This window comes from Zosterops lateralis (assembly GCF_965231275.1).
Source record: "Zosterops lateralis genome assembly, chromosome: 3".
Taxonomy (NCBI): Eukaryota; Metazoa; Chordata; class Aves; order Passeriformes; family Zosteropidae; genus Zosterops; species Zosterops lateralis.
The window spans coordinates 79,417,966-79,443,554 of NC_139764.1; the positions used below are offsets into that span (position 1 = coordinate 79,417,966).

General features: G+C 36.1%; 1 protein-coding gene across 1 annotated transcript in view; it reads left to right on the forward strand.

Moving 5' to 3' along the window:
* ME1 (malic enzyme 1) overlaps positions 1-25,589 on the forward strand; it is a 154,549-nt gene that overhangs the window by 22,708 nt on the left and 106,252 nt on the right. Inside the window, exons 2-3 of the mRNA XM_083857013.1 lie at positions 16,025-16,158; positions 23,291-23,440. Of these exons, the coding sequence (XP_083713139.1) occupies positions 16,025-16,158; positions 23,291-23,440 (284 nt within the window). The remainder of the gene's footprint in view (positions 1-16,024; positions 16,159-23,290; positions 23,441-25,589) is intronic.

A 25,589-nucleotide genomic window follows, 5' to 3' on the forward strand; every position in this document is an offset into this window, starting at 1 on the left:
TGAAACAGTTCTGAGGAAAAATAGAAGGAAAAATTGAGGGCAGTCAAGTACAGTGGGGGGCTGTGGAGAGAGAAGTGGAATCTCCATCCTTGGAGAGAGTCAGTCTCACCTGCAGATGACCCTGAGCATCCTGGCCCAGCTGGACCTGCTCTGACTAGGGCTGGACCAGTGGACCTCCTTAAGGCCTTTCCAAGATGCATGTTTCTCTGTTATTTGTGACTGTCATGAACTCTGTGCATATAATGCTTTGGACTTCATGGATAACTACATTAGAAACATTTGTTCTCCTGAATTTCCAGTTGTTAACAGTTTTCCTATATTTTTTGAAAAGATTTTGTTCAAATTGATTGATAGTAGTGACGTCTGACTTCTAGGGAGCAATGAAAGCTAATTTAAATGGGTAAGGATGGTTCAGATGGTTAAGTATGCAAGGGTTTTATGAGTTAGGTGGGACTGTAAGTTGCTGGTTAAAAACAGCATTTCTTTTTTCACTTTGATGCAGCCAAAATGCCAAATATGTGCAGGTTAGGTGCTACTAAAGGAAATTAACCCAAGAAGTCCCATTATTTCTTATCTGTTCTGTTTCTCAGTTTTCAACCTAATAGAGACTATTGTAAGGTGTTATCATCTGTAGTTTTATATCTCTTGTGGACATTCTATCCACGAGAATGGATTTTTAATATATAAAAAATTAAAGTTTTTTATGAATGAAGTACTTTAGACAGACAGTTTATAATTGCTTTAATGGGGACTTAGCTGCCAATATTTAGTGATGTGCGAGTTCATTACAACCACGAAGTTATAATTAAAACTTCTTTTTTTTTTTTTTTTTGAGTGCTTTTGTCAAAGCAGGAAACAAGTTTGGGATTTTTTCAGTTGATATGTATCTGCCCCTAAGAACAAGCCTATGTAGGGCGTCTGAATTGTGGCCACTTAAAACTGGCATGACTGATGTTGGCATGACTTTTTTCTATCTAATTTTGAGGAAAGCTTCCGGATGCATTTTAGTGGTTTCCTCTCTTTAGAAGGAAAAGAAAAAACAACAACCAAACAATAGGAAGGAGTTCTAGACCTGCTCCTTCTCCAGTGATAATTATCTATCAAATAGTGCTAACTTGAACAGGTATTCTTAATTTCTGGTCAGCTGTTTCAGAGCCCAGCATGGGGTTGGATTTGTGGAGTGATGATGAAGGAAGAAGACTTACATAATTATATGTTTTCTTTTTCTTTTATTCAAGCTGCCTGCAGAATTATTTATGGATTTTATTGTTCCTTCATTAAATAATCCACCTCTAAAGTCAGACTATACATCTAAGCTTATGGAAAGCAAAGAGTAGACAGAAACAAGTGTTATTTCTTAAACAGAATAAGTAACAGTGATTTTTGTAATCAACTGTTGTGCATTTCTCTGAAGTGAGTGAAAACATATATAATGATCTAGATAAGTTTTGTGTTAATGGGTTAGAAGGTATGCTGAAGTCTCTGGAATTTTATTGTGGACCTCTGCCAATGCTGTGTATTTTCACTCAAGGTTTCATCTGAAACAAATAAACAAGAAAAATGTTTTATTTCTGAAGCTTTCTAAATTTCCTGTAGTGTAAAATTCCTCTTAGAAGGAGAGTTTTTGGTTTTCAACAGGCAGATTTCTTTAACAGTGTAACTGATAGCAAAGAATGAGAAGGCATTCAAACTTGACACAGTTAGTACAAGATCTACTGATCTGCAGAGCTACATGAGCCCAGCCAAGAGGTTCTCCTGACCTACTTTTAGATAATAAACTTGGCTATCACGGACACTTGAGAAATGACAAACACTAGATACCATAGTATCATAGGTAACAACCCAAACTAAAAAACCTTTGAGACTTAATTACTTTACTTTAAAATTGTGTTTTCCTTCCATTTTTTGTGCCAGAAGATGTTTCTTTGGCAATTGTGTAGTCTATGGAAGAAGTTACCTAGTTTGTCAAACACGATTCATCCTGTTTGTGTAACAGGATGAATGTGAATTCTGTACCCATAAATTCAGAACTTTCTAATTATCTTTGTTTATTGGAGTTGCTTGTGTACTTTTCACAACCTGTGTCCCTGCTTCAGAAGGTAAAAGGTTAGAAATCTCTAAATGACTTAGTTCATTCTCTCACATGCGGAAGAAATTAAGAGTATGTAATAGAAGGATTTTTAATGTTTTCTGTAGTACTACTAATAATAGACTAGTTTAAGACCTTAAACAAAAGCATTCATTTTACAGAAGACTAGTAAATAGTTCTGGTTCAACACAGTAATTTAAAGATTCCAGCTTTAAAAACTTGCCAGACAGGGAGATGCTTTCCCCATTGATGATGTGTTTTGGATACCTGCTTTGTTTGAGGGACCCTCATAATCCCCTCTAAATTGTGCGATTTGTAATTCCCGCTGAAAGCCAGCTGGTGTTCTGGATTCATCCTTGTGAGCTTCCAGTGGGATAATGCTGCCCACCCCTGCCTGGGAAAAGAAATGTTGCCTTTTGCGGTGTGATTTGAGCTTTCCATCCAGGCATAATTAGGAACAGACAGCAAAGTAACGCTCTTTGTGTCCACAGTGTGTGTGAAGCAGATTGCAGCAGTCCAAAGCTCTTCTGGCACAATTACTTGCAGCACCTGTTTTTTCCTTCTTGTATTCATCTGAGCTTCATTTCTCCAGCCTTCACATTTGCATTTGTGTGTGTTCTCTGATCTTAGTGTTCTTACACAGGTTGTACTTGCTCTGTTTTGTCCATGACTCCTACCTTTGAGATCTTTTTCAGTTATTCATTGAAAATAAATCCTGTTACTGTTTTGCCTCCTTTTTCATTCCCCATCTGCTTGGGCCTTCTGCTTAACTTTTCTGTTCCCATTGCTTTCAGCCACATCAGTTTGGCCTGCTTTCTCTGCTCACTGTTGTGCTCTTTCAGCAGCTCCAAGCCACTCCTTGTTATGCCTTTTCTGTTCTTACTTTTCTACTAGAAAAGTCAGCCACTTCTCTTGGCCACTGTGAGAGGCAGAGAGACATAACTAAATTGTGTTGGTGTCCCCAGTAAGGCTAGTTAGTGACTTTGCAGTATCAAAGCTTGCTCCCTGTGAGCTGTGGATTTTCTATACTATGAGGAAGCCAGTTTTTCTCATGAATCTTGTAAACGAATCCTAAAGTTCAGCCTATGTAAATTACATTTCCTACTAGACAAATAAGCTGTCTTTGGAAAATCTTGCATATTATAGCTTCGACATATGGTCTTATTTTGCGTGCCAGTTCTGGTGAAAGAAATCTGTTTCTTTCAAGGATTGCTTTGCTATGCTGAAAGGCTTAAAACTGATGCTTCTGTACAACAGCAGAAACTACTTTTGAGACCAACACTTTTGAGGAAGGAGAGTCCAACTAGTCCCTCTTGAAACCAGTCATCCTGGTTTGGAAGATTGCCATTCCCACTTCACACAGCAAGTAGTGCTACCTTTGCCAAAGCAGTCAAGACCAGTGGTGAAATAAAAGGTTTTGTTTTGTTGTGAAGCTTGCCATTAAGCTCACAATCATCAGGAGTGATTATGAATATCTGAAGGCTCCTATGCCTTCATGTGAAATGGTCTGAATAGCATCTGGCAGTGTCACTACAGTATAAATAGCCAAGGTACAACCACCATGATGAATTTGGTCTGCTTTTCCATTTAAAGTTCCTACCATAAGCTGTCTAAAACCCCCCAAAGGCAATTTGGTTGACTAAAGCTAAAGAGCAGATTTTTGTGCTATTTGAAACACTGTTGTTTCAATTTGTTTTGTCATTTGAGTTCAGAAAATAAGTGTGTGTTTTGTTATATGGGCTTTTCAGCCATTTTATTGTCATCCTTTCATCTTTTAGAGAAAAAGCATGGTACCTAGAAATGGAAAATTTTTGTCTGTGCTTGGTTTTCTTGTTACTGTTTCTTTTTCTATCTTCCTATTTTTTACCCTTGAAGACAATGCAGATTCTTGACATTCTCATGTGGGAATTGCTGTTATAGTGTGCAACAAATGCATTTGAAGAGTATCTGCTTACTGCAAGACTGTAAATGAGATATACTCTCAAAAATGTGTAGGAATAGTAAAATTAATAAAACCCAAGTGATGACTATGGCTACATTGCCTGCACTTGATGGACTAATATTTCTGTACTATGGTTTCCATCAGCTGGTCTTTTAACCGCCAGGTACCTGGTGAACACTAAAATTCATTTAATTAAAGCAGCAAAGACATGTCTGCACTTTCCATGTGAAACAACTCCCTCCTCCATTTTCATAACAATGCATAGAAAGTTAACGTGCCCCATAGGAAATTTCCTCTTGGATGATCAGGGCTGGAAATGATGCTTGCTCAAGACCTGTGGATTTCAGTTAGGACTTTATTGGAGAGGATTTTTTTCTTATTATCCGTGGGCTTTTTGCATATTTCCATTTTCTGTAATGAGAATATACTATTTAAACTTCAGGAACTAATAAGATAAGTTTAGTGTGCTGTAATGTGCAGGTTAATAAACAAATAGAATACAAGGGTCTTTCTGAGTTGGTTTTGTTACTGTACTTTTCAATTTTGCATGATAGGGGCTTAAAATTGGTGTTACTGGTCTGGTTGACATGTTGACATTGCTCTGGATTGTTAGAAGGTTTAAAGAAGTGGAAAGACTTACTTTGTAGTTCACTGGTTACAAAATTGGTGAAAATCAGTGATCCTTCCTCTTTCTTAACCTGAACGCATCTTTCATTGTTGCCTGAAATATGTTGTGAATGGGTATCTTTAACTTAAGGACCCATGTTAGACTGAAAAAATACTGTTTGAAGTATTTCCTTAGATCTGCCATATTCTTGTAGTCTGCATCACTGCGTGCCCTTTTTTTTTTTTTTTTTTTTTTTTTTTTTTTTTTTTTTTTTTTTTTTGTGAAAGGCCTTAGCTCTTATTCTGAAAATATACTGTGTTTTGCCAGTTTGTCTCAAAACTTCTTCTTCCTCTGTGTTCCTGGTTGCTCCATACTGTCTTGTGTAGATGCTGTGTTTATAGGTCTGCTAACTCACTGTGTTCAGAACAAGCTTACACTAAGGACAGTGGTTAAAGCTCATTCCAAATTAATTAGGTTTAAACAAGATATTCTCATTTTGTACAAGTGATGGCTCTGGCATCATAGTTTCCTTTAGGAAAGGGAGCAGTTATTCTGTTATGTAGCTAGAAAAAGCTTACATGGGTCTGCATAATTAAAAGTTAGAATAGAGAAGCAATATTTCCTTCAGAGTCAAAGAGACGTGTATAATGTTTACCATCGGGTTACATTTTTCAACATCAACACAGAAAATTGCTTTTTAACATAATGGTTTGGGGTTTTTTTTTTGGTGGATTTTTTTCTGTTTTACTTTTCATGTTGTTTTAGACTTGAATTTCTGTGTGTGGCACAGTTAGATAGAAGGGCAACTAATCCTTGGTTTGCTTTGAAAACAGCAGTAACTTGAAATGAATCAGGTGTCCAGGGAGGGAATTCTTGTCATTTTTTCACCTTTGTGAATTTTCTTTCAGGTAAAGCTCTTGTGTGCCTGATAGCAAATTCAGATGGTTTTATATTGGCTGTTTGCCTTAACTACCACTCAGATTTTATTTCCATAATGCTCACTTTCCTTCAGTCTACTGTTTGCTTTGATGAGTCAAGCTCTTTTGGAGAGCAGTCAAATAAAAAGAAAAGTGATATACCCCGCATTATCACATCTTTTTCCGTGATTTTTTTCAGTCTAATCTTTTCTATGCAAGCAGATACTATTGATATGCTGGTTGTATCTTGGCAAAAGCAGAGCTGTATGAATGCAGCTGGTGCAGCAGTTTTAAATGGAATTGTTCTGCCTTTAGTAGTTATCTTCCTTCAATCAGCTAACTTTTTGCATATTCTGGAAGGCTTTGCATGACTTTGCTGTCTCTATATAACTGGTTAAGTAACAGTTTTAGGTTACAAAATCAGAGCTCACACTAGAGTTTTAGACTGGTTGTGTCTTTTTTTCCCTGTTGAGTTTTAAAGAGTTTGCCTTCCCAGTCAGTCTGGCTCTTCATTGTATTTTCCTCCTGCCTTAATCTAAAGGGATAGAAAATTGTCGCAAAGTTCAGGTAAGATTACAATTTTCAGGAAGGTGTATGATGCATAACAATATGCACTCTTCTATCCCATAGCTAGTATTTCAGCTGCTGTAATAGTCTCAGCCTGTGGTTCTAGTAATGACTGTGGCTACTGATGACTATTCTGAGTGTTTAAGAATTCAAAATGGAAAAAATAATAATGAGCTTACTCAAAGTGTTAAGTTGGCAAATTTTTATTTGTCACTTCGTTCATGAGAAGATGAATTTTCAGTGACTTCTCAGCAAGACGGAAAGTAGGTACTTTTATTTACAAGAGAATGTTGTGAGTAGGATGCTTATAGTTAGAGCAGAAATTGAATGACTACCTGCTGGATAGCAATCATGGCTGTGCTTATAGATCAAATGCATTCAGAGCATACATTTTGGATGTTGCTTTACACTTTGTTTTAAGTACTGCCCAGTTCTGAGAAAAAAATGCCAAGATTGGGTGTAACAAGCTCCCAAAGCAAAAGGTTTGGGTAGGCTTTTTTCATGTATACATGTACTACCACCCCTTAGACTGAGATGATTAAAGGAAAGTTTCTGTCTGTAGAATGGGAAATGCTCAATAGGTATGCAGTATATGCTATAAGTGTGTATGACAGAAAGGCTTACAGATCATATTACCAGGCTGTGGTAATAGAAATACTATAACTATAGAATTACCAATGACAATGGAAAGTATTAATCTCATTTGTTTTGTCTGAAATAGTTCATTATAATCCTAAAAAAGAGAAAAGGGCACCACCTAGGGTCCCACTCAGACTTTCCTCAGTCTGTGGAGGGTGCCCAGAAGACTAATTTTGAGTAGACATGTCACTTTAGGCACAGTGAAACAGCACACTAGCCATGGGCAAGCTGATAATCTGTGTGCCTGGTGTCTCTCAGCACCACAGTGCCATCAGCTCTCAGGTCACAGCTTTGTAGTTCGCCAGGCTGGCCAGTGCCCCTGTCACCGCTTGGGACAGTAGGGAGAATGTGTATCATTGTAGTAGCAGAAGCAAAGGCCACAGCAGTGAGATTGCTCTCTGCTCTACACAACTCTGTGTATTTATCTGTGTTACAGTATTTTAAATACTTATTTTTGTTTATTGTTTATCATGCCAGTGAAATGAAATTAGTTGCTTAGTCCTGTCAGAAGCCCAGAATACAGTAGTTGGTAATCTGTTTAGTCTCTGAAAGGCAACAATAATACCTGTTAAGCATATCAGGTTTATCAAATCCCCTCAGGATTTCAGGGCTTACCAACCTGTATTCGGTTAAGTGCTTATTTCAGACAGATGGAATTTTTGGCAGTTACTGAAATTCCTCTCCTACTTACATGGAAATCATGCCTGACTCTCAAATAACACCTGATTTTGCAAATGTAAATACTGTATTTTGGAGACTGCCTGCCTGGCAACTGTGCTTTATTTGTAAAGTTGTTACAGTTGGAGAGCTATTATTTGGCATTTTGTTTGGACTAATTCTGGTTAACAATATATTTTATGTCAGCTGATACTATTTTCATCTAAATTCCCTTCATAAATAGGGATTCCATGTCAGTTATTCCACTGATAGCATTGCAAGCATCCTTTGATTAGAGTTACATATTACAGATATAGGGTACTGACTCATAGCATCTACTATACAAGTAAATTATTATTTTAAGTAAAATTTCAGATACGATCTACTGAAACTTCTTTTTTGTATTTTTACATCTTTATTTTTAAAAAACAACCAGCATTGAAATTACAATTTAATACACTGTCATTATATAAATTTAATATCTAAAAATAAATCTGCATGTTGATGCATTTTTAGAAGACAAAGAGTATTGACAAAGATGGTAATTTAAAAAAAAAAAAAAAATTGTTACCATGGTTCATCCAGAGTGCTAGAGCTCTGAAGTGGCTACAACCAGTGTTTTTTGATCTATAACGTAGGTAAGCTGTATTAAAAATTAAAGTCTGTCGTAAGAACATGCTCAACAAGTTTGTAAGTGGTGTGGTTAACTGCTCTTGTCTCTGGTTCCCATAGCCATAGTAGTAATCTCTGAGGGTCAGTAGATCCCAAAGGAATTATAGAAGAATAAAGATGGCTCAGAAATATCCAGGGACAAAAAAAAAAAAAAAAAAAAATCCCAAGCTCCTACATATGAATATTTGTTCAGCTTCTCCAACTCTATAGTTTAAACTGTGTGTTAGGCTGCTGTTTGGTCTTGTCTGCCAGGGGCAACCAAGAGAGCCAAGACAGGTCTCTCTCCACTGGTGGGGTACCTCTGCTGAGTCAGGGGACACACAGACCACAACTGATGCTTGTTAAAGAGCCTGTTATTAATTTAGCTGCTCTTACAAGCAGAATCAGGGTGTTGCTGTTAATGAAAGATAACAGTGTCCATTGATCTAGCTCCCAGTTTGCTCAAGCCTATTTTCACTGTAGCTCCCAGGTGGGAGCAGCAATAGGGAGACAGCCAGATTTTGATACAGCCAGCTCTGATTTGAAAGCCTACAAATGCAGCTCTAGCAATTTTTCTGGTTGCTTTGGAATTAAATATCCCTTTGAAAATATGAATAATTCAGAGTATTTTGATTTTTCAATTGGACATGTGGATTGGGCAGTCAAAAGAATGGTAGAGTTTTGATGTAGCAGCCACATACAGGCAATTAGTGTCCCCTGAGATGCAGAGGAGTGTTGCACCTGGCTGTTGTCTGGTGCTGTGATAGCCTGCTATGCACTGATTTGATAGGTGGTACTATTGCCATAATAAGCAATGTTGATTGTTCCAATAGCTTCGAGTTTCCCAGTTGTCAGTAAGTGCTTATGTGTGCAAATCTGAATTTGGTCTGTAGTCAATATAGTAATTAAAGCAATTTGGATTAGTGACTGCAAAGTACCTGTTCTAGAGTGAGCTTTAACTTTATCCTATAATTATCATGGATGGATAGGTGCCTATATTGCACATGAACAACTAAATTTAGAATCTTAACTAGACCCAAGCCATCAATCTTAGATTAAAGCACAGCATGCAATATATTTTTATACATCATTATCTTGGTGACTTCTTTTACTGTTTATTTGTTACTGTCTGTGGTTTGTGTAATGCAGTCTTCTCAACATTAGGGTGAGGGGAGATTGTGCAATGCAAAAAGATTATACTCTTGTGTATATGTGTATAATAAAACACACATATATAGAAATAGTTTCTTAAAATTGATTTGGTTGCTTACATTCAGATAATTGTTTGCCTTAGCTTAAAGGATTGTTAAAATAAGGATGCTGTGATATGTCATTTCTAACATGCTGGTCTGAATCATGCTTGTGTGCAATCACTGTATCAGCTCATGGCATGGCTGCCAAGCTGCCCACACATTCCCGTGATGAATTTGCCAAGAGAAGTCTGATCTCCTCCTGGCCATCTGCATTTGTTTTGAGTCATAAGTCCATGGGTGTGTATATTAGCTACTGTATTTATCTGGGCTTTATTTGTTGGAAGCCGGTTTTGACTTTTGTTTCAGTTTCCCCTGTTGACTTTACTTTTTATGTTTGCTTTTGAAAATCCTGTGGATTTAGAATTGAGCTATGAGTAGGCTTCAGGTCACTCGATGTTTCTGGGAAAAAAACCTGTGTGTTCAAAACACTGCAGCAGATCTACCACAACTCTAGAAAAACAGCTTTGAAACATAAATGCCAAATGTCACAATATAATTTTTCAACTTAAAGTACTTGTTAAAAAGCTGTGTTTAGAGAAAAGTGCATAAAACCTGGGCCTTTGGCATTTTATAGATTATATAGGACAGTTATAATATATAGGACAGTTTCTTCTTTTCTTGTATGTTCAGAGATGTGCCCATCAACTTTTGTATTTTTTTTAATGTACCTTCAGCATGACTCACAGTCTCACAAGTCCTGATGGGTGCCTGTGCATGAGAACTTATCATAAGGAGCACAAGTGCTGTATCTAAGTTGGGTTCTGCTGTTTACATTTCACCAGTCCTCCTTCTTTAGCTTTTCTCCTTCCTCATTTAACCAGGGTAGATGCCTGTCTGTGTCTGGCTTTTCAAACTCCAGTGAAGGCACTTAGTTAGCAGGATTCATTGCTAATTCAGGGATCTCAGCTGTAGGCCAAGACCTATACAAGATCTGAGTGTTAGGTATTGTAGACAGGCAAAACCCCCACATTTCGGTGCCAGAGAACCTAATGGGCTGTTAATCACTAGTTAATATACTGATTTTTAAACTTTAATTGGAGATGCATAATCCAGAGCTAACCAATATGCCTCATGAAATGCCTGATAGAGAATCTGAGCTTAGTTTTGGGGAAAAGTAACTTTTTTGGAAGACATACAGTAACTTTTCTACTTGCAGTCTAATAATACTTTAAATAATGTGTGCATTATAAATGGTTATCAATGTTCTTTGCTTCTGAAAGCAAAGCTGTTGTCTGTATGTGTTGCCAGAGGATCACAATGGAAAAGTTACGTTTTCATATTCAGTTTTCATTTCTTAAATCTTTGATATTCATTTTCAGACTGTGATAACTTTCTGCTGTTGAGCACATTTTTTCTGCTTATCAGTTTGTATTTGTCATCTTTTTCCCTGGCCCTCATAAACACCATTTGAAATCTTTTTTCCTCCAAGATTTTAATAATCCCAATTTTGCTTTTTCAAATTGAAACTAGATTAAGCTATTCAAACCCTTCTTTTGTGTGTAGTCTGTACAGCAAATATTCTTAAGAAGAAACAGGAATCTCTAAGTTACTGCAAATTGACAGTTTGCAGAAATATTTTTTTGCTTCAGGTCCAAAAGAAACCACCTTAACAGAAAAGTATGTGTGAATTTGCACCATTTAAAAAAAAAATAGTCCCTTTTTTTACCTATTGGGGTATTACTGTGACTGGTGTGGCCTCAAGCACTGGTCGCAGAAGAGATGTTTGCCCAAGTAGCTGCATTAGCTGCCTCTGCTTGTAATATTTTTTGGCAGTGATGACAAGTATGGGTAGAGAAAACAGAAGAAACATCTTTAGCCATATGTGCTGTTCCAACACCAATTTCTTGCCATGAACCACATTTGTTTTCAGCAGAATGAGTTCATTATGGAGTGTTGTGCTCAGATTAGTTATTCTAAGTATTTCCTGGTGTATTCTGCCTTGACAAGAATGTTGGACATGGAGTATTAGTAGTATTTATCAGGTTTCTCTGACGTCATGTTTAGAGAATAAAAATGAAAAATGGAGAGGAAATGCTTGTAAAACTTCCTTTTTGTCTGTTCATAAGGTGACTTTTTTAAAAACAGAAATTATATTAAATAGCTCAAAGGGATTTGCAGATCATTAAACTCTTAAATGTAGCTTAAAATGCTTGAAAACCCATGTGTTCTATATTTTTATAGAGATTTTATAAAAAATTCTTTGAATGTGTAAAATTTTGCAGTTGTGTTTTTGGTTGGTTTGTTTGTTTGATTGGTTTTTTTTAATATTCTGATCCTAAAGGGGTTTATGACATGAGGTGCCTGAAACTGTTTTCATGTAGCTCATACCTACCTACCTTTTTTTTGCTTCCTCAGCCAAAGAAGTTTTCTTTAAAAGAAATTAATTATGACTTGAATTTCTCCCAAACAGTACTGACATAGTATGAAAAACCAAAATTGCTGAAGGCAAAACTTGACCAGCAGAAGAATTGCCTGCAAACAGTCATGCATAACAAAGATCATGGTTTCCTAAGGACTGCATCTAATTCTGCAGTTGAATTTCTTCTGGAGAAAATCTTCTGGAGACATGACTTGGTGTGAGCACCATGGGATGATGTGTGACTGGCAACTAGTAGTGAAGTCACTGATTTTTCATTTGGGATGTATTGGGGAAAAAACTCTTCCTTAGTATTGGAGAATGTTTTCGGTCTTTCAGCCAAAAGCGTTTGTCTTGTTTGTGTGGGGGTTTTTTGTTTGTTTTTTAGAATGGAATTTTTAAGAATGGAATTGCGGAGTTCTGTAGTCCATTTGTTCAAAAATTGTTTCAGATTGTGCGTATTGCAGGCAGCTGTGGGGTTTTCTCAGAGCTTTGTCTGACAGTGACATCCCTGGCCTCTGCTCAGGGATGCTGCGGTGGGAGCCTCCAAAGAGTGACAAGGTGCCAGGTCTTGTCTTTCCAGCCATGGCAGCAGATGTTGAGCATATCTGAGTGCCTCAGATTTGTGTGCTATTTTCAGGATATCACAGAAATTTTTTCACTGCACTTTTATGATTTAGGTGTAGAGAATGAGTTTTTTAACAGAGAGTTTTTTATTTTTTTGATAGTGTTTTTAAACTTTTTTGCTTTGTCTCTGCTTTTTTGAGACAGTGATGAACCTGCTTGTCCATCCCCGAAATACTCTAGAGACTGTAATTTTCCACTAGCAGTATATTAGACCAGCAATTCAGAGATTTTCACCTTTCACCTTCCTCCTCATTTCTTCCTTCACCCTTCATGGATACAGAAGGCTGAAATACCCATGCGAGTACTTAAGCTTGAGTACTGCTGTTGGTGGTTGTCTCCTGTACACCTGAAGTTTTACAGCCTTGATTATCTCCTGATAAGAGGCTGATGAGTCACTGAGATAGAGAACCTTGGATGTGGACGTGGTTTCCTCTTCTAAGCCAGCCTCCTTCTATGTGCTGTGAGGCCAATACTTCTGTGTCACACCTGCAGTGAGGCCAACAGGAGGAAATGAGCTTCTAAATGGGTTGTAGCTTTTAAAAATGAAAGTTTTTACTACTACAACAAAAGACAGCTAGGTCTTGGGAGAAACTGGAAGAGGGTCCCTGCAGTGAATACTGGCAACCTTTAGTGAAGCTGAATCTTATCAATGCATGGAACAGGATGTGCATATCACTTCAGTACTATCTTTTCTAGAGAGGCTTATATAAGCAATTATATGAGCTTCAGATATTCTGTCTGAAGAAAAACTATGTCAGTGCAATCTAGTTTGTATTAAGAGAGAAAATTTGTCTCCGTTGACTGTGAATAGAGGCTGAGACAGCTCTTGAAGTGTTTTGTATGTTCTCTCTGTCTTTTCAAGCAGTGCTTGAAAATTCGGTCAAAAGCCAATGCAAAAAGCTGATCTGATACAAGATGATGCTGTGCTGTTTATTCTGTTGTGTGGTTTTTCAGTACTGCAACTGAAGGGAGGGTATTGATGTATGTGTAACTTCACTAAAACAACATTGTAGATGAGAGGCTTTGGTGAATTAGAGATTATGAGCAGACAGGTAGTTAAGAGTGGAGTTGATAAACTGATAGATATTAAATAATGAAAGAATACTGAATGATGTGCAGTAATAGGAATCACTGCTACAATTACAAAACTTCACAACATTACAAATGGAGCGATAAATTCAGAATTATATGTATTTGCAATGAGTTCAATTTTTTGAAAACTCAGACAGCTTTTCGTGTACAACAGAGTCTGAAAGGGTATTTATGCCTAAGGAGCAGTAAGAACAAAAACTACCCAAATATTTGACCAAAAGGTCTGTGAGAAAGGAAGGTAATGAGGTGGCTGAAGAACAACTTGGTTTTGCCAAATGCAAACCAGAGCATATAATGAAACATACGAAACACAACTCTTGAAGAATTGCAAACTCTTAACTGGGAGGGTTGGTAATAACTATAGTTTTCATCTCTGTGATGCATATGATGCATAAAGCAGTGGATAAATCAAAGCTAATTAGGCAAAGGTTAATATTTATCTTTGTGGTCTCTTGCTGCTATGCTGCTTGTAGATTGTTAATACTGTTGTTCTTAAAAAAGTTTAGTTGTAATACAAGCTACAGAATAAAAATATCCATGTTGTTTATAATAGTTTGGATGGTAGATGATGGAAATCTGTCCCATCCGGGTGTGCATAAAATATGCCTCTCTGGAAAGGAAATGAGTGTGTAAACCAAGCTGGACCTAGAGCCCTCTCTGCTGGATGGCTGGGAAACAACAGTTCAAACAGGAAAACATAAGAATTTTTAGGTAGAAAAGAAGATCTGAGGGTAGTGCAAGAAATCTAGATGTAAACCATAAATCCTACATGATTGAAGTCTTCGCTATTATAAGCAGATGGAATAAGATAGGACTTATTTCATAAAAATTGCCTTCTCTTATTAAATTATCAAGTGATACATTTTAATGATAATTCTTTTCTTCTGAGCAAATAGGGGATCTGAGGGGGGAAGACAAGAATTAACATTTCATCTTAGAAATTTGAAAAATTCATAGTATCTGTGCCAAAGAGGAATATTCAGTTAAAGGATTTTCTAACCATATAAATCCTAGAGGGTGTAGGTGGATGCTGCATTTTTGTAGTAATGAACCAAAGAAATTAACACTTACTATGGAGCTGTAGTAATACATGGAAAATATGCTATTTCAAGATGAAGTACTTTTTAGAAAAGGCACTTGGCAAGATATAACACATGTGTTTGTTTTAAAATAAAATATATTTTCCAGTAAGAGGGGAAACCCTTGTTATAGTAATTAAAGTCTATTTTTTATTCCTAATGTAAAGCCAAACACAGACATTCAGATTTTTTTTTCATTCCATTTGACTAATGGAAACAGGGGAAAGGAAAATTGCAGAGAATTACTGGATTGTCACTTTACTACCAGCATGAGAAGATCCGTTAAAACTATGCAACTCCCTGAAGTCCAGTCACTTGGAACTGATTTGGAAGTGTGTATGAGCACACGTGGGTTCTTTAAGGCCAAAAAAGTCTAGTGGAGATAAGAGGGATGAACATTGAATAAACTCCTGAGAAGTGTTGAATCTTCCTTCTTCCATGGCTTTTCAAGATGGGATAGCAGCTGCAGACATTCATGACATTTCTGGTCACAGAAAGTTCATTAGGGAAAAAAAAAATGCAGCTTTTGTGTACACACTTGGAAACCTCTGAAATCTCACATGTGTGGAGAACTACAGCAAAACAGTTACTGATCTTTATGAAACTTGGTTTCCCTTCATTTCCTGTTTAGGGAAGGAGAAGCACATTTTGGAAATGTTTGATGTTTTGTAAAGTGTTTATTATAAGATATTTCTTTATTTTGAGTCGTCATTTCACTTAAGGTGACAAGTCGATTAATGACATTATAGAGCGGATAGTGTGGTGGGGTTGCTTTGGGGCTTTTTTCCTGCGTTTTCAAGTCACAGTGACATAACCACTTCAAAATTTAGATTAAAAATGGTGTAAGAAATGTAGACTAGTAAGATACAGGAAGATTTTGTAAAATGTTTTTGTTCTGTAAGAATAAGCCCTATGAGGTGACTATTTGTGAGAAAAAAACCAATAAAAGCAGAAACAAAAAAGAAGAATCTTTCTAGGTTAACCAAACTAACTGACATGAATTTATTACATTGTATCACTCACCAAATGTTTTGTCAAAGGCAGTAAGGACGTTGTGTGAAGGACTGAATTTGTTCTCATGAAAAGACAGTAATAGTGAAAATGTAGACTGAAGGAAGGCTTTTGTATTTATGCTCTTGTTTTCCCTGTTTTTTCCTGTCGTTTGTTGACCCAGCTAATTCTAATGGTCACATAAGCAAAGACATTTTGAAAGTCTTCTTATAGAAGTGGTAGTGGAAAGTATCTCAGTAGTACTTTTTTTCCACAGGAGAATTAATGCAGAAATATTATATTGCTAGTTTCTTCTCATTAATGGATCTCAAGGTGTTTTCTCAAATATTTTTTTAATAAGAAACAGTATTTTTTTATGTAGTTGTATCACAAATTTAATTTTAAATAGATTTTATTAGTTTAGTTTTGAATAGAGGTTATGATGCTGACTGCCTGGGCTATGATTTACTGCAGAAGTTTTCTTACATTAATTATCTCTTGTGTACATCTATACATGGTTTTTATATTTTGGTGGGGTTTTTTTGTTTGTTTTTTCAGGGCATGGCTTTTACCCTGGAGGAGAGGCAACAGCTGAATATTCATGGATTATTGCCACCTTGCTTTCTTGGTCAAGATGCTCAGGTTTATACAATTCTTAAGAATTTTGAAAGGCTGACGTGTGACCTAGACAGGTAAAGTATGGCTATGAAACTTCATCCTACTCACCAATTCATAAGTCACTTAATTTTTTTTTGTATGGTAGTACAGATGAAATTTTGGGGTATTTTTTCATGTTGTGGTTGTTGATTATTGGGAATCATTAAGCTAAATACATATTTTTGCTAGAATGCTTTCTTCAAAAGATCAACTCCTGCTTTAAAATTGTAATCTTCCAGAGCTGATAGTATGAATTTTCTTTGATAACCAAATGAGACAAAGGTCAGCAGAAGCAAATGAACTCATCTGAAACTAAAAGTTAGTAATGACTTTACGTGCATATAGATACATATGCGTTAAAACATAGTAAATTTGTAAAATGTTATAAAACTAATATGTAACAGTATTGCTGTGCTTGGGTATTTTTAAGGAAAAAAAAATCTGGGAAAGGCTTTATATATTTATGGAACTAATTTTTTTTCCTAAAAAGATTGTATTTTATAGGCTCTAGAACAAAACACTGTTCATTTCTTCCTCCTGTATGTAATATATGGCCTCTAGGTACTCATCTGTTGGTGACAAGGCTTTTTTATACTGTAAAGTTGCCACAACCTTTGTTTTTTATGGAGTCGGAATAGGATGAGGACAGTCTTCCTTGCAAGTGAAGAGCTTGCAATTGTGGTGTCTTTTGTAGGTTAACTATTCTTCAGTGCTCTCCCATTATCAGTTTTTACAGAGGAGTAGCTTCCCAGGCTAGAATGTTTATGAGTCTGAGTTCCTGCATATAGGAAAGTGTAAAATTTCATGGAGGACCCTGATTCAACCATTGATATCATAGGAGAAAACTTTCTCTGTCCTTCTGTCCCCTTGTCCCCATCTCCTCCTTAACTCTGCCTTGAGATAGTCCCTTCATGATACAACTTGTTGTTTCATGTGTTTCAGGACATTTAAAGCAGTTCCAACTGCTTGTTTCAGCTTGAATTGCTGGAATTTCTCCTCCCCTATAACTTGAAAGCCAGAAGAAAAAAGATCTTTAGCCCATGATTGTATGTGTTTTTTAACTAGGAAAAATTTTTGCTCCTGCTTCAAGTTGTAGCAGAAAAACACTCCTGCTTCTCAAAACGTCATGGATAGAATCTTACAGGTCTAGGTATTCAACAGTCAAAAGGAGATTAACAGTATTTCCAAATCTTAATTCTTTAATTTTAGCAAAAAATTGTGGATATTCAAGTGGCTTTTTGCCAAAATGAAAAATTTCTTCAGGAAAGGAAGAAAGAATTAATCTGTCAATTTTAAATGGATGAGTATTAAAACTTGGAATGACGTGCCTTTTGAACTGCAATAAAACAGTGACTGCAGGAGTTTTGATTGCAGTGGTAATAATGAAATAAAAATAACTGTCTCCAAGTATTGTGGGAATACTTTGCAGCTATCTTTATTATGTCAAAAAAAAAAAAAAAAAAAAGGGAAAGAGAAATCTGTCTGTCTTAGGGGTGGGGAAGGAAATTTATTTTAAAGTAACTAATCCATGTATGATAGACACAAACAATACAAAAGTATAAAGAAATATAATATGGTTACAAAGAAATGCAAACAAAAGGTTTTCCAGAGGCCATTTGCTTCAGAGAATTTTTTTCCAAAACTGCCCCTGTTAACCTTATGATATGAAAATACTTAATTAAACAAAAGCTTGGTGTCATTCTTTCCCACCTATGAGTCTTCTTTGGCATTTTCTCTTTTCCAACTACGTAGTTGAGTAAGGAAGAAATTTGTTTCCTGCTCCTGTGACCAGGCATCTGTAAAACAGAAGCGCTAACATTAAGTTATTCCATCCATGTGTCTTGAGCATTAGACTGTAGCTTGCCATTTTATACTATAAAGCCAGTTTTTATTATAATGCCTGCTTTAGTATAAAGCTTATATTGTACTGTGCAGCTTTACAGTACAAATTTATTCTTGTTAATTTGGTTTTAGTTATGCAGTTCAAATGGGAAAACTAGCAACTCTTCTGTTCACAGGAGTAGCTTGAAACTGTTACAAATTAGGCTTTTTTCTTACTAATGTGTCCACTAGTCAGAATACTTCAAATTATTTCAGTAATTACACATAAAAAAGTGAATAGCTGTGTTTATTTTTCAGTTTTATTCTGTGACTGTGCTACTTTCTCAGCTGTAATTTTTGGTCCAGATATTGGAATCTTCTCCTTTCCCTCACAGTGTGAATAAACATTTTGGCCCCATTTGTGATGCTGGAGAAGCTGTGGTGGGATCTCCATTCATGGGAGATACTCAAAACCTGACTGAACATGGTCCTGGGCAAACTGCTCTAGCTGACTCTGCTTTGAGCAGGACAGATGAGGCAATCTCCAGAGGTCCCTTCCTACCTGAGCTAGTTTATGCTTTCATAACACAAGTCCATAGTACTTAAGAAAAAAGATTTTAGGGGTAATCTTAGATCAATGCAAATTGTGTAAATTCAGTCAGGTTGTCCCTTAAGAATATTAAATTATATAAATCAACAAGTACCCCCGAAATGGAATTTTTTCCTTAAGAAATCATATTTATACTCTGTCTGAACACCTAAGCAGTCTAAATTGACTACTCATGCTATGCTGTGTTTTGATAAGAAAAACGTTTTCCTCATGTATTATTGGGGCTTTATATAGCTGTGATGTTTTCTCTGTTTTTTAGCAAAATAAAACTGTGTTACATGCGTAGGTCTACATTTAAGACCACTGATGGAAAGACTTGATAACATTTACATGAAGAAGATATTCTTTCTAAGACAATGTAAACATAGACACCTTGGGCTCTTTAGAGATAAAATTCTTTGATGAATTGAGTGTGCAAATATTTTCATGTGCAAAATGTGATTTGCAGATGTGTTTATAAGTCAAATGTCTGACAATTTCATTGGAGTATGTCAGTTAGGAGCCTGCTTGGAGAATTATGTGCATTGCATGTGGTGAGCTCAGTCCTTATGGCAGTATGTAAATGCTGGTCTCCTATATTTATACTTGTATCAAAGAATTTGAAAGAAGAGTGAATATGATCCTGTCATAGTTACTCCTTGAATCTCTTCACTGATGAAGAGTATCAGAAGCTTTGACTGTTTTAACTGAAACTTGAAATCTCAAGTGCTCCCTGTAAGAGCACTTGTATAAGAGCATGCAGTTTTTGTATTCTACTGAGTGTAAATGTCCTAAATCCAGGAAAACCCCCATGTTTCGTGCAATATGCATCTGGCATAGTCTTTGCTCCCATAGAAACAGTGATTGAAAAGAGGTGAAGGGAGGCTGTTGTTTTCTTTCTAGAGTTTGACAGTAGGTGTATACTTCCATGTTTTACATCCAAATACAAAAGATTAAGTACAGGCATTTAAATATAGCATAAGCGGAAGCTGTTAAAGACCTTAGACAGAAAGGTATCATCTAATGAAACATAAATGCTGTGTATGACAGCATCTTACATTGGCAGGATTGGCCTGGTTTTGCTTGGAAAGAGGGTGTGTATAAATTCATAAAGCTAAGTTGATAGCTGGTACCATGGCATGACATGTTTTGGCACTGCTGAAATGCCTTCGTGAACTTGTAGCATGAAATTGTTGTGCTCTGAAATACCAAGAGTTCGTACACAAAATTAATGTGGAACAGCAGCAAATCAATTGCCTCGTATGCTTGGCAAAAGGGACACCAATAAGAGGAAAAAATTCTATCCCTCTAACTTAATTTGGAAGACCTGTGATGGATTCTGCAAGTAATTTATTTTTTTTTCCCCCCTCCCTCTGTGTTCTTAATTGTCTTTCTTCTTGCTCTGTATTGATACTGAAATTGTTGCTCCTGGCATGGTGATATCATCTGCCTGAGCTTTTCTTTTTTGAAGAGTCACCCTGTAAAATGTTATACTGGATGTGTTAACATTAGGAGAGGGGCCATCAAATTGCTTTTCCAGAGAAGGCCATTTTATTTTGTTTTTATCTTAAAGTTCCCTGTCTTTAATGAATTTTTATATAGATACCGATGATGCAGAGTAATAGAGCTAAGTGTCTTACATGGGTTAAAAATAATAGCCTTTTCTCACACTTTCTTTATTTACTCTTATATTTTTCAAAATAAGAGAAAAAAAATGTGGCGTTTGTTCTGTTTTCACCTTTCCATTTTCCTTTGTGAAGTGTGTGCCAGTGAGAGTTGGGCCAGTTAGCAAAAATCATCAGTTACTTTCCGGTAGTTATATCAGTTTTCTTTTGGGTTTTGGATGATATGTGGTTTGTTTCCTTTTGTTGCTACTGTATTTCATTCCCTTCATAATAGCAGACTAGTATGAAACGTTCTTAGGTGAAGTAAAGGCAAGGGGGGGAAGAGTGACACACTGAAATTTGAATGCCTGGCAGTCTCCTCTGTCTGACTTGCCAGACCTTGGTTTTTGTCCTCTGAAACTCTTCCCTGAAATCTTCATTCAAGACTCTTGTCTAAGAACAGATAATATTTTTCTCCCTTTTTATAGAACAAATGATTGTTTTCACTGTTTTATTGCTTGTTTTCATTATGTTTTCAATTAAATGTAGGCTTCAGTAAAATATTCCATTAAATACTGCATTTTAAATATATTTTTAAACGCAATGCTGAAAAGCACTTCATGCTTTTAGTTGTGTAGATAATTGGATGTTGCTAAAAGATGCATACTTGTAGTCTTATACATTATAAACAACCCCACACTAAGTATGAAGCATTTTTGGTTTTCCCTTTAGAAAGAATTTTTGAGAAATTTGATTCCCTTAACTAAGCAAATTTCATTGCTGAGAAAGAAGACATATACCTGTCATTGAAAAAGTAACCTTCTGATAAAAATTGCACTTCTCTAGAAATATTTTTCAATTTATAATAATATTTCTTATACTGATGTGGATATGATCAAGTATGCAATATTTGAAAATATAAGTAGTATGCACTTACTCCTTTTGAAAGTTCTTTAGTACATCCTGAATATAAAAGTGGCATGATAAATACAAATAAGAAAGTTAACCCCCAGTTTAACGCTATAGGACAGTGAAAACAAAGTGGAGAGTTTTAACAAACAGGTTTTTCATTCGAAGCCCCTGAGGAAGCCTTTTGCTAAGCTTTTATTTTCTTTCGTAAAGGATTTCTTTACCTGATTTAAAATCTGGGCTTGATCTGACTAATAAGAAAGGATGATGAAAAGGTATTTTATACTCTTAAGTAGCCACACCTCATTTTAAAAGTAAGTGATAAAAAATTAAAATGCCAGCAACTGCTTTGGAATGGTGCTGTTGCTCACATGGTGCTTGCAGTGTCCAGTATAGAGTGAGGGCCAAAAATATGTATGATATTCTCTAATATCACTTTAAATGTTCTCTGGAATCAAAAGGAATGTCTTCATGTGTATTCACTACATGTGCAAGAACTTGTATTTCAAGATAAATGTTGGGATAGTCATCTCAGGAGAAAGAAAGGTTTTAATAAAGAAAATTCTCTGAGAGTTCAAGGACACTGAAATATATGCTATATCGTAATGAAATACTGGAAAAATGAAAGGCTATAGGGAAATGTAATAATATGAAAGCAAATTAGAATGTATGTATATATATTTGTAGCTGAGAACTACAAGAGCAGGATGTAATTTAACCTTGGAGAACATTCAAAACTAATGTGTATGATGGAAGGTGGTTCCTATTGCTTCATGGTGATGGTATTTAGAGAGCAACTGGAACATCTTTGTTTCTAGATCTTTATCTGTTTAGGGTCTAAAATACCCTTCATGACACAAGGGCAGAGATTTTGTTTTGCCTCACGTCTGTCACCTCATTACAGTCACCAACTGCGAAACCGGCTTCACTTGCCTTGCTTATAGTGCTCATTAAAGATTTACATAACAGATCCCAAAAGAGGTGCTCTGCTGATAGGCGAGCTAAGATTGAATGGAATGCATTCAGATTTACTAAGCTGTTCTTTGTCAGATGGTTACCTGACTATATTTGTGTCTTCCTAAAGAATGAATTAGATTTTATTAGGGCATGTGATGCCTAATTGTGCAGAAGGAAATAATATTCAAATACCCAGTCTCTAGGCTTTTGGAATGAATGTGTTCTATATGTATCCTCAAGACCTGAGGGTCTTGATGATGGGCATATTAAACTTTTTGAGTGTAAGTAATAGTAATCCATTGCAAATTAAAAAAACCCTACATAAATTGTATACGTAAGTTAAAGATTTTGTGTAAGCCTATTGGTATAGAAAACTACTTAATTTTTACAGCAATACTTAACATTGCTAAAACTAGTGAATAGACAGGTAAGATTTAAGATCACTAAATTCCTAAATTTTAAGTGTTTACAAATTGACAGTCATACTATGGGAACTGGTATAACTTGAAGTCACTCAAAACTCATATCATTTGTCACACCCAGCACTGCAGTTTGGCTTCCTGATGGGTATCTTGAACCAGTAATGTAATTATTCAATATAAGTGAGATGATAGTCAAAAGTAGGTTAAGCTAAACATTTTTTCAGTCTCATTTATGATTCTTTTTTCTCATTGGTTTTCTTTTTAAATAAATATAGAACTTCCTCAAAATTAGTTTTAGCTAGGACCTATAACATTGCAGATTTCATGTAAAGCATAGACCTAAGGGATGAAAGGCCATGTATGTATGCTTTGTTTTCAAAAGCTTCATTTTTCAGTATTTATTTGAAGTGTTAGTCTGGATTTAAGATAAATATCTGTCGAGGAGAGAGCATGTAAAGCTTAATGTTTTCAGTTCTCTTTTCTTAGAGCAAGTGAGTAAGCTTGTTTAAGTTGTATTTAATGCTGGTCTCATTTCAAGTGGAACAACTGATATACACAGATAAGGTTCTGACAGACCAAATCCTCAATTGCAGCACAGTGTTTTATACCTGAGAGGGATTAGCTTCCTGAGTATGTAGAATTTGACAACTTTGCGATGGCTTCAGGTTCTCTGTCTCAACCAATTTGTTATGCTTTGTGTCCGAGCTGTTTGTACTGTTAAGACCAGGAGGAATTTAAACACTTTCAATAAGAGAGAGGCTATTATAGAACAAATGTATTTTTAATTATCCAAACACAAATATATTTCTAGATCTACTTTATATGTTCCCTTGACATCTGTCTAATTTTGTGTAATTCTCTACAGATACATGCTGCTAATGAGTCTTCAGGATCGAAATGAAAAGCTTTTCTATAAAGTGCTGGCTTCTGACATTGAGAAATTCATGCCTATTGTTTATACTCCCACTGTGGGACTGGCTTGCCAACAATATGGTTTAGCATTCCGGAGGCCAAGGTATGTAAGTTTATGCTTCAAATAAAAGTAATTGTATCTTATTTTCCTTTTAGCAGATTTCTGCAGAGGTTTTCTAACAGCTGCATGTAAGCCAAAACTGCAATAATTGAGATAATTCAAGCTACACTTTTGGTCTACATTAAACAATAATTTGTGCATTTCTTATCTGCATTAAGAAGGCAAATGGTCGGTTGAATTGCATTAAAACATGAATATATTTTTAATCTTACTAACTGATTTTAACTAATTAACTGTATAGTATATGTACTGTATTATACTCTATAGTATAGCTATTATACTGTTTTAAAATCCCAACTGCATATTAGAAGACTGGAAAAGAATGGAACCTTCATTTTAGATTTGTCTTAGAAATTTGGAAAGCATAGACTTTTGCCTATATAAATATTTACGTTATTGTTATTTTATACATAGACAGACAAAAACACACACACAGATATATGTAGAAACAATATGTATACAAACTAAGGATGCATTACATATATGCCTACTGATATCTTAAAAATTATCAAAAATCATCCAAGTGCCTGTTTCACTGCTTAATAATTTCTTGCTTCATAGGTTGATTACTGGAGTGCTTTTATACTGTATACAATACCTGTATGTACAGAATTATGAGGAAGTGTTATGAATGAAGGATAGACATTTCTGTTTCACTCTGCCTCTTAAACATCAACTCACAGAGTTTGAGATTTATGGTAGTTGCTGTTTGAGAACATTGTGTATATCACAGCCTTCACGTGCAAACTGTAACAACACTTTGGAGCCTTCTGCAGAATTTTTTGGCAAAGAAAGAGATAAATGAGCTACATGTGCATAGCTCTGTTAACAGAAATAGAGTTTTTACAGTGAAAGCATTGATCAAAAGTAAGAAACTTGCAAGATGTAAGGGAACAAATGACTGCTCACAAATTCTTCAGCAGGAGATACTTGAGAGAAACTTAGGGCTTCAAGGTTTTGTTCTTAATGTGAAAATTATTTTGGCCTTGTGACTGACCGAGTGAGTCAGGACCATCTGGTCAGCTGCAGAAAACAAGAATTGCCACTTCTCTGCACATTAAAAAGTTCAAAAATACCTCAAGAATGATTTTTTAAAACCTGTTTAATGATCTGTGGCTTTTAGGTGCCTCCCTCAGTAAGAGAAGTCATCTCCTTTTTCTGCCTCAGTATTTACCACCATGGTGATTTTATTGGCTTTCCAGGAAATGCTAAATGTGTCTGGAAATTAGGTCTTTGCTTACACTGGTCTCATAACCCCTCATTTTGATATTCATTGCTATAACAAAATATTTCACAAGGAGCACCTCTGCCCATGCATGTACTTTTCCCTTTCTTCCTAGATGAGTGAAGCATCTGTGGAGAAAAACACCCAGTTTAATTAGAGTCATAGAATTGTTAAGTTTTCAAAAGATCTCCAAGGTCATTGAGTCCAACTTTTGTCTGAACACCACCATATCAACTAAACCATAGCACAAAGTGCCACATCAAATAATTTCTTGGACACTTCCAGGGATGGTGACTCTGCCCCCTCCCTGGACATTTTGTTTCAATGTTTAACCACCTTTTCAGTGAAGAAGTTCTTCCTGATGTCCAGCCTGAAGCTCCCTGACACAGCTTGTGAGACTTTCCTCTTGTCCTGTCATTAGTTGTGTGTGAGAAGAGGCCAACCCCTGCTTGGCTACAACCTTTTTTCAGGCAGTTGTAGAGGATGATAAGGTCACCCTTAGCCTCCTCAGAGCTAAACAACCCCAGTTCCCTCAGCCAGTCCTCCCACGACTTGTGCTCCAGACCTTTCAGCTCTTTTGTCCTTCTCTGGACATGCTCCAGCACCTTAATGTCTTTTTTGTAGCAGGGTTGGAACTAGATGATCTTTAAGGTCTGTTCCATTCCAAACCATTCCATGGTTCTATGATCTTTGACAGACTTTTCCTGTTTAAGAAAAATACCTACAATGCAATCTTTTCCCTAAGAAAAAACTTTTCTAAATTATTCCAAAACCAACTATGCAAAGCAACCAATATAATTTAGTTTGAAATTGCATTCTAGGCCATGACTCATTTAGCATTAAGCCTTATATGCCAGCATACCTCATAACCAGCATCCTCCATGAGATGGATGGAAAAGAAAATAT